Source organism: Neltuma alba, unplaced genomic scaffold (genome assembly GCF_004799145.2).
Source record: "Neltuma alba isolate B1F8T4 unplaced genomic scaffold, ASM479914v2 tig00002919_pilon, whole genome shotgun sequence".
Classification (NCBI taxonomy): domain Eukaryota; kingdom Viridiplantae; phylum Streptophyta; class Magnoliopsida; order Fabales; family Fabaceae; genus Neltuma; species Neltuma alba.
Window position 1 is genome coordinate 55881 of NW_021633071.1, and position 17954 is coordinate 73834.

Genomic DNA, 17954 nt, shown 5'->3' on the forward strand with positions numbered 1-17954 from the left:
CAAAGCCGCTCCTGTTGTACTTTTTTATGAACTGCGACTTTGGAACTCACTGACTCCTTTCTAAGATTCTTCGGACACTGGGAATATGTCAAAGCACGCTTGCGACTTTTCTTTCTCTGTTTCCTTTTTGGCCCTTTAATGTATTAAAAAGGTGTCTTCATTAATGACTCAATATATATTGCGAAAAAAGGAAGTAAATGTATTTTATATATATAGGAAATGGATCGGACTAATGCTTTCCATCTCAGCTAAAGAAAATGCCCTAAACCTTAATCTTAATCAATTTAATTTAATTTAATATGTATTTGATTTCACATTGAAAACTACCAAAACCTACCTGCTTACACTGAAATCATAGCTTTTAGATTAAGTTTTCCTTAAAATCAGAATATTTGTGTGTGCAGTAGATTTTTTTATCTTAACTAGAAGTGAATATTTCGAAACTAATTAATCATGAATCAAAACATCATTCCTTTTTTACATTTGTGGAAGCTAGGTCGCTTTCTTTTGTGTCTTTTCTTGGTCATCACATATGCATTGGGCATAAAATAGAATTAGGAAAAAAAAAAGAAAGTGGGGCTCAAATTATAAAAAAAAAAATCCTATTTATTGCTGGGAAAAAATATGATTTTTTACAAAACAAATTGAGATAAATAGTGTATATAAGCATACATTTAGTTTAGTACAAGATGAATCTATGTGTATACATGCACATGATAGCGATACACACACACACACACACACACATATATCCCATTATAATACCTAGTAACAGGATAGATCCGATGTGTCTATATCAAATGCAAGAAATGATTTGTGTTATATACAATTTATTTATAGCGTAACTTGCTATAACTTAGCTTTTACGTTATATAACAACAACAGCAACATCTGTTAACCATTTTATTTTGCATATATATGACAGAATCATAAGAAAGTCTAAGAAAGCGCCTTGCATGTTTATCATGCAAGAATAGACGGAGTACTAATGCATAACGAAATTAAAAACATCCTACACACGTAATTGAGTTACATGCAGCATTTGGAAACTTCGCTTGTTTCCCAATTAATTCTGTACACGTCCTACCTCTCCATTATTCTTGTTTTGATGAGCAGAGTGCCCTACCCCAGGGCTGTGACCTGGGTCTGTAGGTCGGAAATCGGTTTTGGACCCTTCAGCCAAAGAATATTCACCGTTTGGAGGACTCTGAACAACCACCTTTGCTTTTATATCTTTAGTTTCCTCTCCAAATTTCCGATGACCAACCCCAGGACTGGTTCCTGGATTTGTTGGTCGATAAGCACTTACATGATCTCTATTTGACTCTTCAGAGACAGCATTCATGTGTTGATTCGGTGTTGTGGATGAGTCAACAACCTTCTCTGCTGATGTAGTAACGTTAATATCAAACAACGTAGTATCTTTGCTCGTCAAATGTTGGTTCAGTGACTTTATCTGCCTTCCCTGAGTTATAAGAAACTCAGGGAAAGCGACTAGTATGGCAAGAACAGCTACATATTTGTGTATGGCTTCAAGTCCACCCATAACTAGAGAATGGAAGATAAAGCTTCAGGGTTTTGAATAGAGGGAATGGCTTTATCTAGATTTAAGGAAGTAGACGAAATGGAGTGCAGGTGATTTGAGAAGTTCTCGGGATGTTAGGGGGATTTATAATCTAGTTTGAGTATCATATCATTGCCTTGTTGAGATTCTAATTATTAAGATTTAGCTAATCATGCCATTTGACTAAATGTGGACCGTTGATATGTAATGTATATTAGAGGGCTCTCATCATGTGGGGGAATATGTTCTTTTTGCGTATATATAAACCTTCTGAATGTTTGATTAGTTCATATTTCCATTGTACATATCATCTTTGGGGCACCTCTTCAGTCGCAGTTGGTTGTATTTCTTTATTCTTACGGATACTCACAGGTATGGAAATGACCTTACATGGTGGGCTAAAAGACCTTTATAATATCTAATATAGAATGGTAGGTTCGACTGGCGCACTATCAACAAGGTCGACCCAGAAACATGAGAATTCTCTTCTGGGCCTTCTACACTGGTTTACTATTTAATAAATTTATATGCAAGTGAATGGCCTCTGTTCACTAATCTTTATAATATCGTTGGCAACAAAATCAAGTGAAATACACAAGTCTTTTACTACTTGCATTATCAAATATATTTTGCTTGTATACTTTAAAAATCGATGGGTTTCATGATCGTCATGTCTAGCCGCAAGCGCAAAGGTAAAGAGAAAGATTCTCAAATCTAAATAAGGCTTCCAGTAATCATATATTTGATTTGCTTGGACTTAGGTCCTTCACTGCATTTTTTTTTTTCCGGAGCAAAAAGGTTCTTCACTGCATTTATCGTGTATTTGACTGGGTAATGCAGAAGACCAAATGTTATTGTCGTGGATAATCATCACCAAGCCTTCCTCTGGTAGGGCCCTTCCTCTGGTAGGGCCCAAATTTCAAATTTGATGGCTCACCGTTTTCTTGTCATCTGTTCTATCTTCTTCATCATCACCTCTGTCCAAAGTATAAACCCAGGTGTATCCTTCGGTCCTTAATATAAGACGTCATTTGATAGTTGATATTGATCCTATATATAAGATCTATTTCACATGTTTATCAAATTTTTTTCAAATTAACCTTAATGATATTCCCTGAACAAATGATTAAGTAGGAGAGGGAGAAAGAGAATTAAAGAAGATGGTTAGAGTATTTTAAAAAAAAAACATATCATATTAACTAATTTAACTAATATTTTTAATCTAATCAAATTAGTTAGTTAGTAATATAGATTTTATCTCCTGATCATATCTCTTTAGTTGAACAGTCTCCTATATGAAGTTTAACTTTCCCTTAGGGATACAACTTGTGTTAAGTCTCTGATGCAGAATATATGCATTCGCTTTTATCAATATATAATAATTATGCATACCCAAATTGAGCAACATTTCACTCTATTTTAATTTTTCTATGGACCAAAATATTCTGGAAAATATATAATAAATTAGAAGTTACAGGTCAAACACTCTATATAAGTACGTCCACAAAGAAAAAGGTTATGACTGATTATGGTTACAAAAGGATGGCTTATATGAGAGAAGAGATTCGGTTCTTTAGTAGTCATGATGAGAAAGATACGCCTTGTTCATTTTTGAAGCATCGATCATATATACATACACACGACTTTTTCATTTTTGAACCATCGATCATATGTGTGTTTGTGTGTATATATAGAGAGATAGACGCGCGCGCACATGGCGCCTGGTATCTAAAGATATCATGCAGCTTTATTTCACCATTTTCTATAGAGTCTAGTTAATTAAATACTACTTTTAATTTTTAATATAATAGGCAGTTTTTAGTTCAAATTGAATTATAAATTAGATTTTATATTAAAAATTAAAAATAGTATTGTCTGATATATATACTCGGTTCATCAATAGCAATCAATAGTCCATAAAATGATTATATAATACTACCTCCAGTCCTTAATATAAGAGCTTATTTGACTTTTATTTTGATCCTAAATATAAGACCCCAATCCACTTTGTTTATCATATTTATGTATTTTTTTTCAAAGAAGTTCTTCTAATAATGATAGCTCTAACCAATACACTTAATTAATAAGGATATTTTAGGAAAAACAACACATATTCATTACAAATAACTAACTTAACTTATTTCATTAATCTTCTCAAATTAGTCAACTAGCTCTTATAATTATAACCGGAGGTGGTATCAACACTAGTCTTAGCTCCCTTTAACACAGCCCTCACATGTCACTAAAAAGTTAGAGAAGGGGGAATAACAGCACAACTTAGTGCAGTTTCACCAAAATAGACATGATAAGAACTGCAGTCACTACGTTAATTAAGCAGTTCAAATACGCAAGTTTTGTATATATTCAAAGTTGACAAAAATATGGAACAAGAGAATCACATGTATAGTAAAAACTTCCCGTGTCAGCTACTTTTATCCCAGGCATTGCCCCAAAGTGTCCCCATGACAATGGAAGAAATGCCTTAATTAGTTAATTAATTAAGTAAATTAAAATAACATGATAATGATGAAGGGGCATACAAAAGTCAAGTCAAAGGCGACAACACCACATGCTCGTGTGCAGGATATCCCATGCCTTACCACTAGAATTTGTCAGATTTACACCACTCTTGTCCTGATTAAACAGTTAGATTTACTCCTAATTATAATTATAAGATTTTAATTCATTGTATCTCTATTATTTGTTTTTTTAAAACTAATTAATCTAATTTATAAATTAATATATAATCCAATATTACACATGAATATTTTAATGAGATAAAATTAAATAATTTATTTAGCTTTTCCAGTCTATCCAAATTAATTAATTAACTCTCATGTCAAGAAACCGATAATTAGAATATTAATTAATTTCCATTAAAAATCAAAGAAGGAAATAATGAGCCATAACATATTCAGAGGTGGCAGAGTCAAATGGTGTCATACACTAACATTTGGTGCTAAGCTTCACTGCCACGCTCTGTGCAAGTGGGAATTAATACGGCGAATGTGCCAAAAGATTGGCCCCTGGGGTTGTGGAACCCTCTCTTTTGTTTCGCCTCCATGAAAGTACATCAAATTAATGGACAAAGTAATATATTGATCTTTAATATAAAAACTAGTTGACTAATTTGAGTAGATTAAAAAAATTAGTTAAATTAGTTATTTGTAATAAATAGGTGTTATCTTTTCTAAAATATCCTTTCTAATCAAATGTATTAACTAGAACTACCATTATTATAAGAACTACCTTAGAAAAAAATAGACAAATATAAAAAAGTAAAGTAGACTGGGATCTTATATTTAGGATCAAAATAAAAGTTAAATAAGCTCTTATATTAAGAATAAGAGGTGGTATTAATTGATGGGAGCACTATTATTTTATGCTGACTTCGTTAATTTATATGCAAAACAAGAGCAAAGTGCATTTAGTTATTGGCGTTTGGTGACTAGCTAGGCTGTGCCGCTGTATAGCACAAGTGGTATTCCGTATTCGTTTAATTAAAAATATCAGAACTTTCATCGAAAGCTTCAACTAGATAAACTCGAGCCGCAAGATACATATATAGAAGAATCTTTGGGGTCCCTTTCATTGAATCTCAACCGCATAATGATCAAATTAACTAATCATATAATAAAGTCACTTGAGGGGAAAAAATAAATATTATCAATAGTCTCCTAATATGTTTTTCAGACTATCAAGTAGACTATACACTTTTTTAACATTGTATAAAATATAAATTAGTAATCTTATAGTTCATAATTTATAAACAGTACTGAAATAATTATTATAAATTTTATAATTTATATTCATTTAATATCATATCACTCAAATTCTTGTTCATTACATACAAGAGAAGGTCACATGAAGGTGTAAGAAATTGCAAGAGACCTACTCTTCGCTGCAAATATGTTTGAAGTGCATTCAACAAGGGAACTGAAAAATTGATGATTGCATACATACAAGTGATTTTGACACCACATTACTGTAACTTAAAAGTAGTAAGTTTATAATTCCTTTTTCAACAATATATGGGTACTTGGATTTGCTTTCTAGAAGTGATGATACGCCTTTTCATTTTTGAAGCATCGATCACACACACACGCCTTTTTCATTTTTGAATCATCGATCATATATACACACACACATATATATATAGACACACACATGGCGCTTGGAATTTAAAGATATCATGCAGCTTTATTTCACCATTTTCTATAGAGTCTGGTTAATCAAAATGAATTATAAATTAGATCTTATATTAAAAATTGAAAATAGTATTGTCTGATATATACTCGGTTCATCAATAACAATCAATAATCCATAAAATAATTATATAATATCAACACTAGCTAGTCTTAGCTCCCTTTAACACAGTCCTCATATATCACTAAAAAGTTAGAGAAGGGGGAATAACAGCACAACTTAGTGCAGTTTCATCAAAAAGATATGATAAGAACTCGAGTCAAATATGCTAATTAAGCAGTTCAAATACGCAAGTTTTGTATATATTCAAAGTTGAAAAAAATATGGAACAAGAAAAAGAATCACATATATAGTAAGATCTTCCACTGTCAACCACTTTTATCCCAAGGCATTGCACCAAAGTGCCCCCATGGCAACGGAAGAAATGCCTTAATTAATCAATCAATTAATTAATTAATTAATTAAGTAAATTAAAATAACAAGTAATGATGAAGGGGCAAACAAAAGTCAAGTCAAAGGCGACAGCACCACATGCTTGTGTGCAGGATATCCCATGCCTTACCACTAGGATTTGTCAGATTTACACTTCTCTTGTCCTGATTAAACAGTTAGATTTACTCCTAATTATAATTATAAGATTTTAATTCATTTTATCTCTATTATTTATTATTTTTTAAACTAATTAATCTAACTTACAGATTAATATATAATCTAATATTACACATGACTACTTTAAAGAGATAAAATTAAATAATTTATTTAGCATCGTTAATCTATCTAAATTAATTAATTAAGTAACTCTTATATTAAGGAGCAGATAATTAGAATATTAATTAATTTCCATTAAGAATCAAAGAAGGAAATAACGGGCCATAACATATTCAGAGGTGGCAGAGTCAAATGGTGTCATACATTAACATTTGGTGCTAAGCTTCACTGCCACGCTCTGTGCAAGTGGGAATTAATATGGCGAATCTGCCAAAAGATTGGCTCCTGGGGTTGTGGAACCCTCTCTTCTGTGTCGCCTCCATAAAAGTACATCAAATTAATGGACAAAGTAATACATTGGATATATTAATTAATGAGAGCACTATTATTGTACGCTAACTTCGTTAATTCATATGTAAAACAAAAGCAAAGTGCATTTAGCTAGTGGTGTTTGGTGACTAGCTAGGCTGTGCCGCTGTATAGAACAAGTGGTATTCCGTACTCGTTTAATTGAAAAAATCAGAGCTTTCATCAAAGCTTCAAATAAACTTAATAAACATGAGCCGCAAGATACATATATGGAAGAATCTTTTGGGTCCCTTTCATTGAATCTCAACCGCATAATGATCAAATTAACTAATCATAGAACGAAGTCACTTGAGGGGAAAAAAATAAATATCATCAATAGTCTCCTAATATACTATACACTTTTTTTACATTGTATAAAATATAAATTAGTAATCTTACAGTTCATAATTTATAAACAGTACTGAAATAATTATTATAAATTTTATAATTTATATTCATTTAATATCATATCATTCAAATTCTTGCTCATGACATGCGAGAGAAGCTCATATGAAGGAGTGAGAAATTGCAAGAGACTCACTCTTCGCTGCAAATATATTTGAAGTGTATTCAAGAAGGGAACTGAAAAATTGATGATTGCTTTGTTTAAGAATACAGAACTACGCTCTCCACCATGAGGAAATCATAAAACGTTCTCGTAATAATAACTTCTGTCAGGGATCTTTGTTGTGTGGCCAAAATGATAGGCAGGGACGTAGGGTAGCATAAAGGGAGAAAATCCAACAGAATTACAAGACCATATTCTTGCATACATACAAGTGATTTTGACACCACATTATTGTAACTTAAAAGTAGCAAGTTTATAATTCCTTTTTCAACAATATATGGGTATTTGGATTTGCTTTTTAAAAGTGATTTTGCTGTAAATGAAATAATTATATAAAAAAAAACTGTCTCAAATTGCACAAAAAAGTACTCTATTTTTGGGTGGTTTTAAAGGTTGGATGATCCCCCATCTCTTTTAAAGTGAACTCTATTCTTTTTTTTTTTTTTGGTTATCCAAAATATTCTCTCACCCAAATAGTAAGAGACTAATCTTTCCGGATACTGTCAGGCATCATAATGGGGATCCCTCCTAACAATATTTTTCTCCATACACACCGTTCTATAGATCAAACCCGAAATGTTTAAGGTGCTTAAATCCTTTTCACTTGGACCAATACTTGTTGGTAAATGAACTCTATTTGATATGAGACTTTTTCACTTCCACCAACACCGACGTCTCAAACTCCATTCGAGTCTACTGTCCAATGGACAAATATGCTTCTCTCTTCTAAAGATGAAAACTTGGTATGCAGTAACCCAGCCCAATAACCCCTCCGTCACTCTCCAAAGGCTCTCACATACACTAGTGGGCTTTCAAGGATTTTGTAGATTAACATTGTAACAAGACTCTAATTAATGCCACTTTGACAGTACAAGCGTGCCAAATTTGAATCTAATACATTAACCATTTGGAGCTAAAAGCAAATAATCAATTATAAAAATTTAACATGAAAAAATTCCTTTCGATGTGAGTGAAGTAAACAATCACATCCCAAGACAAGTCCACTGTCACCAAGGTTACAATATGTTCAAATGTTTTATCTATTACCAAGCTCACCCACGAAATGAAAACTTTTACTTCATCCCAAAAATTACCAATAGATCATTGTGTGTGTGTGTGACTAACTACAACTATAGAGCAGAATAAGCATCTCTAGGCCAAAGATACAACCAAATCCGTGTGGGGTATAGACCATTAAATTGAAGATTGATTAATGCGAGACTCCCATATAAAATTTCAATCAGAATTGAGTCTAGTCGAATGAGTTAATAGTTCACAAAGAGATGAATCACGATTCAAATTTTTGTTGGGAGAGATGTCTGCATTTAGTGTTCTATAATACCTTAAACAGGTTTCTAACTGTGCCTATCCCAAAAAAAAAAATTCACTTGATTCTCTCTCTTTTCGGTATGTATATTTGTGGGAAAATCTGGAAATATCTGCATACTCAAAAAAAAAAAAAAGCGAAGGAACTCTTCTTTTTTCGCGCTCTCATGCTCGCATTTGGGTTCCCATTTGGTGCTCATCAGGTGATGAGCACCCAATGCTCATCACCTGATGAGCAATCTGGACCGTCCAAATTTAATTTGGACGGTCCAGATTTAATATCATTAAATAATTATTTTAAAATAGAAAAATTATATTTTTAAAAAATAATAGTTATGAGATTATCTTTATTTTTTATCTTATACCTATTAAAATAATTATTTTTAAAAAAATAAAAATAAAAATAAATCTGGACCGTCCAGATCAGATCTGGACGGTCCAGATGGGTGATGAGCATTGGGTGCTCATCACCTGATGAGCACCCAATGCAAATCCCTCGCATTTGCGGCGCCGCCAACCTCTCCAGTTAGGATCGATCTTTCTTTCGTCTTTCCTCTTTTACATTAATTATAAAATAAAATCTAAAGACAACCTTTAAAATTTGGGCCATGCTCCACATAGGAGTGAAGCCCAACACAAAAACTATTCAATCACTTTCTGATTCTGGGCCGAATAGACTCAAACACAAAAAGTACAGATGATCATTTGAATGTCTGGCGTGCGTTCAAAATTTGTTCTATAATTGCACCCACATAATCATTAGTCCTGAGTTACGTCCGCGACGAAGCTTTTGTTTAGACACGAGCTTGTCTTACCACATAATCATACAATTTTGGAACTTCGATCAAAACATCTTCCGCAACAAAACAAAATATGATCAATACTTAAGAAATAAATATGTTTATTTGATGGCACGTAGATGGTACAGAGTCACCATAATCAAATCTAGACATACACAAGCATGGTACACAGGATCACAATCCTTAAATCAAATATAAACCACACACACACACACTACAATAATCTCATTATTATTACTTTACTGCTACTCTCTCTCTCTCTTCAAATATCTTATACAAAGCACACCTTGGAATCAAAGGATCTAGGATCCTAGCTAATTGGGATCTTTTACAGTTGGAGAAAGATAGAAAGAAAGAAAGAAATGGTTGGTGTAAAGAGAAAAAAATGGATCTCATACACTGCCTCACTCTTTTATATCCCGCTATCTCCCTGAATATATTATTATTATTACAACAACATTGCAAGTAGTGTACTCTAGGACAAGCAGTGGCCTAGCTAGTTGTGAGTGGAATGTCCTACGCCAGGACTGTGACCTGGGGAAGTGGGCCTAAAATCGTCAAGGTGGTTACCCAGAGCAGCCTCACTTGGCGGAGCCGGTGGAGGCACGTAGGCCTTGGCAGTCACAAGGTCACCATTCTGGTTTTGGAGGCCTTGGGACTTCACGAGGTTCCTAATTCCATGAATGGATTGGAATGTCTGGCAGAAAATGAGGGCGAGGATAATGATAGAAATAGTGAGCTTGTTTTGTGCCATGAAAACAGTTGGTTTGGTCTTTAAAGAGGGAAACTGAAAAAGAAGAAGCTTTGTAAGTATGTTGAGCTAAGAGAGATTGTCTAAGATAGCAAGAGGGAAAGGTCTGAGTGAACAAAGAAACATGAAATAGACAATTGAGTTTGAGTTGCTTAGACAGCTCTCACATGTTGCCTTTATATAGAGGTCAAGAATCATGTCTGTGGGACCTATGAATATTTGTTGCGAAATCTTTGTTGGATTCTCTCTCCCTTTCAAAGCAGTGCGCCTGGCTTGCCCCAACATTTATCCGTACGATGATAGTATTCCTATGGTTGTTAATACAAGACTTAATTTAATACGTTAGTTAAATTAGTTAATATGATATGTTTTTTCTAAAACATTCTAAGTATCTTTCTTAATTTCCTTCCTCCCCCTCTTACTTGATTATTGCTTTGGAAATAATTGATAAACTTGTTAAATAAGTTTTACATATAAAACCAACAACAGCTCTCTAATTAAGTCTTACATCAAGAACTAGAGGAATACTTAGTTCATTACCAGTTCATTTAAATAAAATTTTACAGATTATTTTTTGTATTTCTTTTAATTTCTTTTTATCAAATCTAACATACCGTCCAACTAACTCTTAAATATGATTCTTGAGACCCGGTTAAGGATGTGTTTGGCAAGCACCCCAAACCATGGTTTGAGAAAAATGTTAGCCAAACACCCTTAAAAAAATCAAAACCATGGTTTTGAGAAAAGTAGAAATTTTTTACTTTTGGAGGAAAAAGGAGAGAGTGTGAGAGCTTATAGGATATGTATCTTGTTGTTTTTTTTATAAACATATTTTTTATAAATATATTTAATCTTATATCTTATAAATATATATACATATTAATTATTTATTAATTATATTATCTTATATATTATTAATATATGTTAATAAAAAATATATTATTAACAATTTTATTCCTTCAAATTAAAATATATCATAAATATATTTTTTCTATAATTATCATATTAATTTATGCCAATTTGTATATATAAAAAGTACTTCTAATAACAACTATCCAAACACTCACACTTCTCAAAATCACTTTTTCACAAAATCTATTCTTCCCAAAATCTATTCTCCAGAAGCTATTCTTCAAACCATGATTTGGTTTCATCCAAAACACCCTAAATAGGACATGGCTTGAGCTATTCGACCAAGCAAGTGCTATTTAACTCATGACTGTACGAAGATCTCTTTTGTCTGGTCCACTTCCAACAAAAGAGTATCAAGGCCTTGTAAATTAATATTGTACTCCATTTATTAATATTATACTTTTATATTTGTGCATGAGTATTGGATATAGATTTACATATTAATGGCACCCGAATAGATTAGATATTCCATTAAATATGGTATGGAGGCACATCTATATATCTTTGAAGACGTCACTTGCACGTAGAAAAATAGATAATTCTTGGTACTAAAATAATTTTAAATTGAGGGTAACTAGGAATCTCAACTTAAAAGATAAATGTATATTTATGTTTTTATAACATCAAAAACGAATAAATTAATGAAGATCCTTATAACTAAAACTACTAGCTTATTCGCGAAGTGAATAGAATGTTAATTGTTCATTCGGCTTGTTCATATTGCAAGCAAACAAGGGATTCAAGATGGTGATGATTGCATGACCAGTTGGGGGCTAACATTGCAAGGTGGTGGGAGATTTCGGTGTATATATAGTTGTCAGGTGTTACATGATATGAAATAGAAAGTTGGGAGACAATTTGGTCGTATTTGTTGAGTAGAGGCCTATCAATATATATAGCTAGGCAACTTTTTTGTTTTTTTGGCCAATTATAGCTTAGGCAACTTGAAGTGCTCCCCTTATTAATCAGGTTTAGAAATGCAGGGTCGTTGTCGTCATCATCATCTGATTTTGTTGTTTCTGCAGAATTTCATTCTGATCGAGGCACAGACAAAGCTACTCGTCGTTTTAATAGAGTTTAATCTATGAAATATAATAATTTTATTGCATCTTAAATAAATAATCTTGGTTATTAATTAAAGTTTATAAGCATACATGACATACATTGAAAGAGGATATATATATATATATATATATATTGCGACGGCTGAAAATTGTAGATCAGGCTAGCATTTAATGAGAAGATGAAAGGAGGATAGAGAAATAGCTTTCAGAATTGATGTGATAATAAATATACCGCAAGGTGGGGGGGACAAGTTGATGCAATTCATAGACAAAGATATCTACTTTTCTATTCTGAGGGACAAATGGATAGTGGAAGCAACTTCAAGTGCTTCCTCCTTCATTTTGTAATGTACCTACCCATCCCGCTTGGCTTGCATTTGCATATTCCTGTTTGGTAAAACTTCACACAAACCTGTTTCCATTAAATCTTCGCTGCATTCGTCAAGTGATATTTATATGTAGTGTTAATCTGGATTAAATAAATTTTATTTTCTAAGACGAAAATTTAAATATTAAGTAACTGAATTGAGATAGTATGAACAAATCAATGATGTAGAATTGAATCTTAGGCTATGTGAAGTTATGGAAGTTTGGAGGAATGGAAGCCGCAATATGTATGATTCCATGCATAATATGATTTTCACTAAATTGGACACACACACACACACGTTTATATGCATTCTCATTTCTCATTCATTTGTTTGGCCTGGTTTTCTCTAAACTCTTTGTTTTTTGATGTACAGTTTGCATTCGGCGGACAAATGAGACAGCTTTTCCATTTAAGAGTGCAACTCACTACACGTAGTACATACCTTCCCCTTCCTGTCTTGCCCAGATTGCGTATCGCTTGTCAGTGCACCTATAGGGATGGCCGGATAGGGACTAAAATCTAAGATATTCTTTTAGATTGCGCATTTGTTTTATTTCATGAGTTTGACATTATTAACCCGCCATGTCAAAGTTCATACTTAATTTCCTTTTTAGTTGACAAATGATCATCTATTAACTACATATACATTATCATACTGATGGTTAAACGTTGAGGCGTACAAGAAATGGGGCATACTTAACTCGAGTAATTCCAAACATTCCAAGAAATGGATCTTTCTTTTCCTGGGATTGGTACATGCTCTGACATTTGAATTTGCATCCTAAACGCTGTTGAAAAGATTCAGTGATTTCGATTGCCAATTGCAAATTACTCCTATAATCCTTAATATAAAACCTATTTAACTAATTAGATTAGATTAAAAAAATTAGTTAAATTAGTTAATTATAAAAAATATGAATTTTTTTCCTAAAACACTATAATTATCTTTCCTAATATTCCCTCTCTCACTTACTTAATTATGATTAACGCTATTTTAGAAAAATTAATAAATATAAAAAATAATTTTATATTTAGAATTAAAATTAACTTAATAATTAGGTCTTACATTAAAAATTGAAAGAGTATTTGAATAATTCAGAAACATGGCGAAAACCAGAACAGTCATTTCACCCAGTCATAAACCAGTAATTAAATTTAGACTTTCAAAAGCCACTCGGAAAGGGATTCCGAAAAACTTGGTAAGCCCAAAGGTCCCACGTATGCGGAAAGAGGAGTAGGACAAAGCAAAAGGCCAGGCATGATAATGCGGAGGTAGGGTCACCATGGCAATAGATAGGGCTTGAGGAGTGATTGATGTGGAAGACGATCCTCTCTTTTTCTCACCGTCCAGAAGCATTTTCATTACAATCTCAATAAGATATCACAGAACAGGAAGCAAATCTATAAGATATCATTATTTGCGTGCTAACACATACGACGTCAGGTAGTCCAGAATATTACTTCCCGTTTCTTATTATAAGAGACGAATAACCGAATTACATTAATAAAAAAAACAGTTAAATTAGTTAAAAAATCAATGCGTAAAAAGTAAAAAGTAATTTTTTTCAAAAAGCGACCTCATTAATAAGGAAAGAGAGCATGAGAAAGAACAATTAAATTATTAAAAGAAAGAAATGGGAGGGAGAGAATGTGTGAGTTGGAGACAAAATGTAGGTAAAATAGAAAACAAAAAAAAAATAAAACAACTTTTAAGTGTCTCTTATATATAAAAACATGCTATAAGTATCAAATGTCTTTTATAATAAGAACGAAGGCAGTACTTGCTAAAAAATTTTGCCAACCAGAATAACTGTAAAGATACAAAATATCCCTCTTGTAAGGTTTCTTAGTGCTCCAATTATTGTTTCATTCGATGACAACTTCCCACACCAAATTGAGAAAATAAAAATTAAGAGATTCTTATGTACAAATATATTTTGACGCCCATTCAGATCTTTTGAGGCATTCCCTTCGCAGTTATCTGTACACGTGTTATAAATAATAACAAATGAAATCAAATATTTAAAAAAAAAAATCAAATAAACGACATTTTTGCAAACCAGCAAACCGGATTTGTAAGGCTTTCCTCAAGACTAGGGGAATATCTGCTGAATGACTGTCTCTGCATTGCCATTGTATTGTGCGAGCAGATGAATAGCATCTGCTCTAGGCAAAGCCAAAAACTCCTGCATTCATCCACAGACCCAAATATGAAAAATTGAAAATATGACGTGATTGTAAAATATTTCAAAAGAAAACTCTTAATAACTGTTGGGGAAAGAATGACAGGAGATCCATATTAAGAGGGGAAAAAGGAATAAGCAGGAGATTTTTGTTTGGAAGAATGGATGGCACGACCAAGACTGGTACTAAAGCATAAACCAGGGCGCTGCACGGAACTCACAACAAACATGTGACATAAATCCGTCGGCATACGGCTTTAGACTCATATGCACGGCTACAATTACAAATGAGTTCTAAATGATTGCTTGTGCTTCAGTTATTGAGTATAAACCTTGTGCTGCCAACGAGAAATTTTTGAACGACTCAAATGACTTGAGTTGCCATTATATAAGGGACCCGACTAAATCATTGTTTTGAACACTGTTGTAAATGACAGAAAATTTCTCCTGCATGCGATTTGCAAGGTAAGACAGTCAGGAAATACGTTAACCCACCTAAGCACGAGACCCAATCCTTGATATTATGATTATGCTACGAAATTGAAAATGGAGGAATCTAAGCAAAGGCATCTAGACTCACCATTACTTTGAGTATTGCATTTTCATCGCAAATGACATCCCTAGATGACACTTGGGTCGGACTGCTTCCATCTTCTGACACCCTAGTTCCCGAAGATACCGTAACCTGGGAAGAACCATGTGTGCAGCTATCTGCATATGACTTAGACATGGATACAGAAGCAAGGAAAGGAGCATTAACTTCCTTCAAAGAATCAATCCTCAAAAGACCTTCAAAGCGATCTTTACACATTTGAAGTTTAAACCACTCGTTATGTGTGTAAAGAGTTGCTCGCATTATTTTCATGAGTTGAGGTTCCTCACACACCGAGCCTCCTACCAACTGCCACCTATCCAATATGAAATAATATTTTATAACCACACTCATGTTGCCCGATAGCATAAAAGACTTAAACACAAATGATTTTAAAAAATGTCCAATGATTAAGTTTTGAATAGCCCTTTATTTATTTATCTTCTATATGGGGAGGAAAAAAGAGGTATGAGTGGGGGGAATTAACAGAGTCATCAACGAAATGTCGTAATCTCAAGTCAATCCATAAGATGCCTTTGCATGAGATCGTTTAAGGCTACTTGGAAGTAAAACATAAATGAAAGGGCACTACAAGCAACCTTCCCAACTTTTTTAATCAGGTCGCTGTTATGTAAAATAAATAATAGTTATTCATTATCTGTTACTAGCCGTTAAGGGTAGATAAGGGTCACATAGATAAGGGCCCTAATCAGATTATCTGGTCATTGAATAAAACTAAGGAGCAATTCAGTTTCTCTCGCTTCTTTCTTCTCTGTTTTTCTCTCTCACTGTCTCTATCTCTGACTCCCCTTTCTTTCTGTTTCCTTTCCCTTCCCCCCCTTCTCTCTCTCATCACATACCACATCAGTTGGCCTCAAAAAAAATAACTAGGAAGTTCAACAGAGTAAATAATTTTTTGGACAATTGACAAGATGACTTCATAATGGAATCATCTTGAGTCAAAACAGAAAGGGGCCAAGCTGCAATTGCAGAAAAGATCAAATATGAGAATGAAATGACTGCTAATATAACATTATAGCAAGTACACATTACCTGGAGAGAAGCAGCCAAAGCATGCAAAGGCAAGACATTTCCAAGAGCATCTTCGTTCGTATGAAGTAAGGCCAGAAGAGTTTCCTTCAAGGGCTTTAATAGAGCAGGATCATTAGCTGCCAAAGGACCCAAATGGGAGCAAGCAACTCTTAAAGCAGCATTATAATCACCAGAGCTGACCAGCTTGAGAAATTCAACCTATAACCATCAATTCAAATAAAGGCTTACATTCTGGATGCAGTGATGAATAGCCCAGAAAAAGCTCCTCTTCCACAAAGAGAGTAGGTTATAAGAACCGTTCCTTGATTGAAATTATTAGCAAATAACAAAAAGTGAATTCACTTACCTGCTTAAGTTGGAAAAGCAACACTGAATTTTGCACAAAGAAGTTTGGATCAATATCATTAACTTTGTCAACAACTTCTGCAGCCATTCCTTTGCTAGCTAATTCCTTCATTGCCAACATTATCTCAAATTTATCCTCCATACTGTTAACTTCAAATGCAGAAAGCTTTTCAGATCCCTGCAAAAAACATTACCCGGTCAATGATTGTTCTGCCAAAGGAATAACATCAGATCTAGCAAACAGATACCTGTTTCTCCTTGACAAAGTAGAAATAACGGTGCTTATGCTATACTCTTGTTTATGCTCTTCAAATGAAGCATCAAGTGAGTAACTATCATCATCATATCGTCCTCTCCACCGCTTACGTTTATTTCTTTCCCCATTTCCATGCAATCTGCTTTGCTGCAATACTCTTAGATTTTCCAGTTGCTGTGATCCACTGGTGCTACAGTCTTCATGATTGCTTGTGGGTTCGGAAGCATATCGTACTTCAACATCCACTTGTTGCATACTAGTCACATCAGCATTATTTTCAGGGGAACCATCTGTGTGAGCATTGGTAACAGAAGTTTCACCATCTGAATGCTTGCCAGCATTGCAATCAAGCTCAAGAGAACAATCTCTTGATGAACAATACCCGGAGTCTTGTTGACTGAATTTTACATTTGCTGTAACCCTTTGCTTGGGAAGTACTAAAGTTCATAAAGATTGACAGGGAAGAAAACAAAATGATCAAAATCAATATGAAGGCATATATTAATTGAAAAATGGAATTCAATTTTCAGAAACTCCACTATTTGATTATAATTCATGAAAACATCTAACAAACGTAGAAGAAAGAAGCTAATTTAAATTTATGAGATAAAAATACATGAATTGAAAAAAATTCAAAAGTTAAAAGAACTAGGCATATGAAAGAAATTCTGCACAGACACAGGAGCAGGGAGAAACAGAAGAACACTTAATCTTAGGTTCAGCAGAGAAGATAATGTTATACCAGAGTCAACAATGCCTCTGTAAACACAATATTCACGAACAAGCTGATCGAGTAGTGGGACATCAGTCTCATCCGACATAATTCATTCTGAAAAAGAAAGATATAACGATACAGAGTTGAAGGAAAACCCCAAAATAAGAAGTTTAAGCAAATCAGTATGAAGCAA

The 17954-nt window shown here is 33.5% G+C and overlaps 2 protein-coding genes and 1 pseudogene across 2 annotated transcripts; all 3 read right to left on the minus strand.

Annotated features, from left to right (window-relative positions):
* Positions 1 to 1066: 1066 nt before the first annotated feature.
* LOC114739820 (precursor of CEP9-like) lies at positions 1067 to 1546 on the minus strand. The gene has a single exon (XM_028927896.1). It carries the CDS (start codon positions 1544 to 1546, stop codon positions 1067 to 1069), a length of 480 nt encoding a protein of 159 aa, XP_028783729.1.
* An 8470-nt stretch (positions 1547 to 10016) lies between these two features.
* On the minus strand, positions 10017 to 10274 carry LOC114739821 (precursor of CEP5-like). Its single transcript, XM_028927897.1, has one exon. It carries the CDS (start codon positions 10272 to 10274, stop codon positions 10017 to 10019), a length of 258 nt encoding a protein of 85 aa, XP_028783730.1.
* A 4246-nt stretch (positions 10275 to 14520) lies between these two features.
* Positions 14521 to 17853, minus strand: LOC114739823 (uncharacterized; annotated as a pseudogene).
* Between the last annotated feature and the right edge of the window lie 101 nt (positions 17854 to 17954).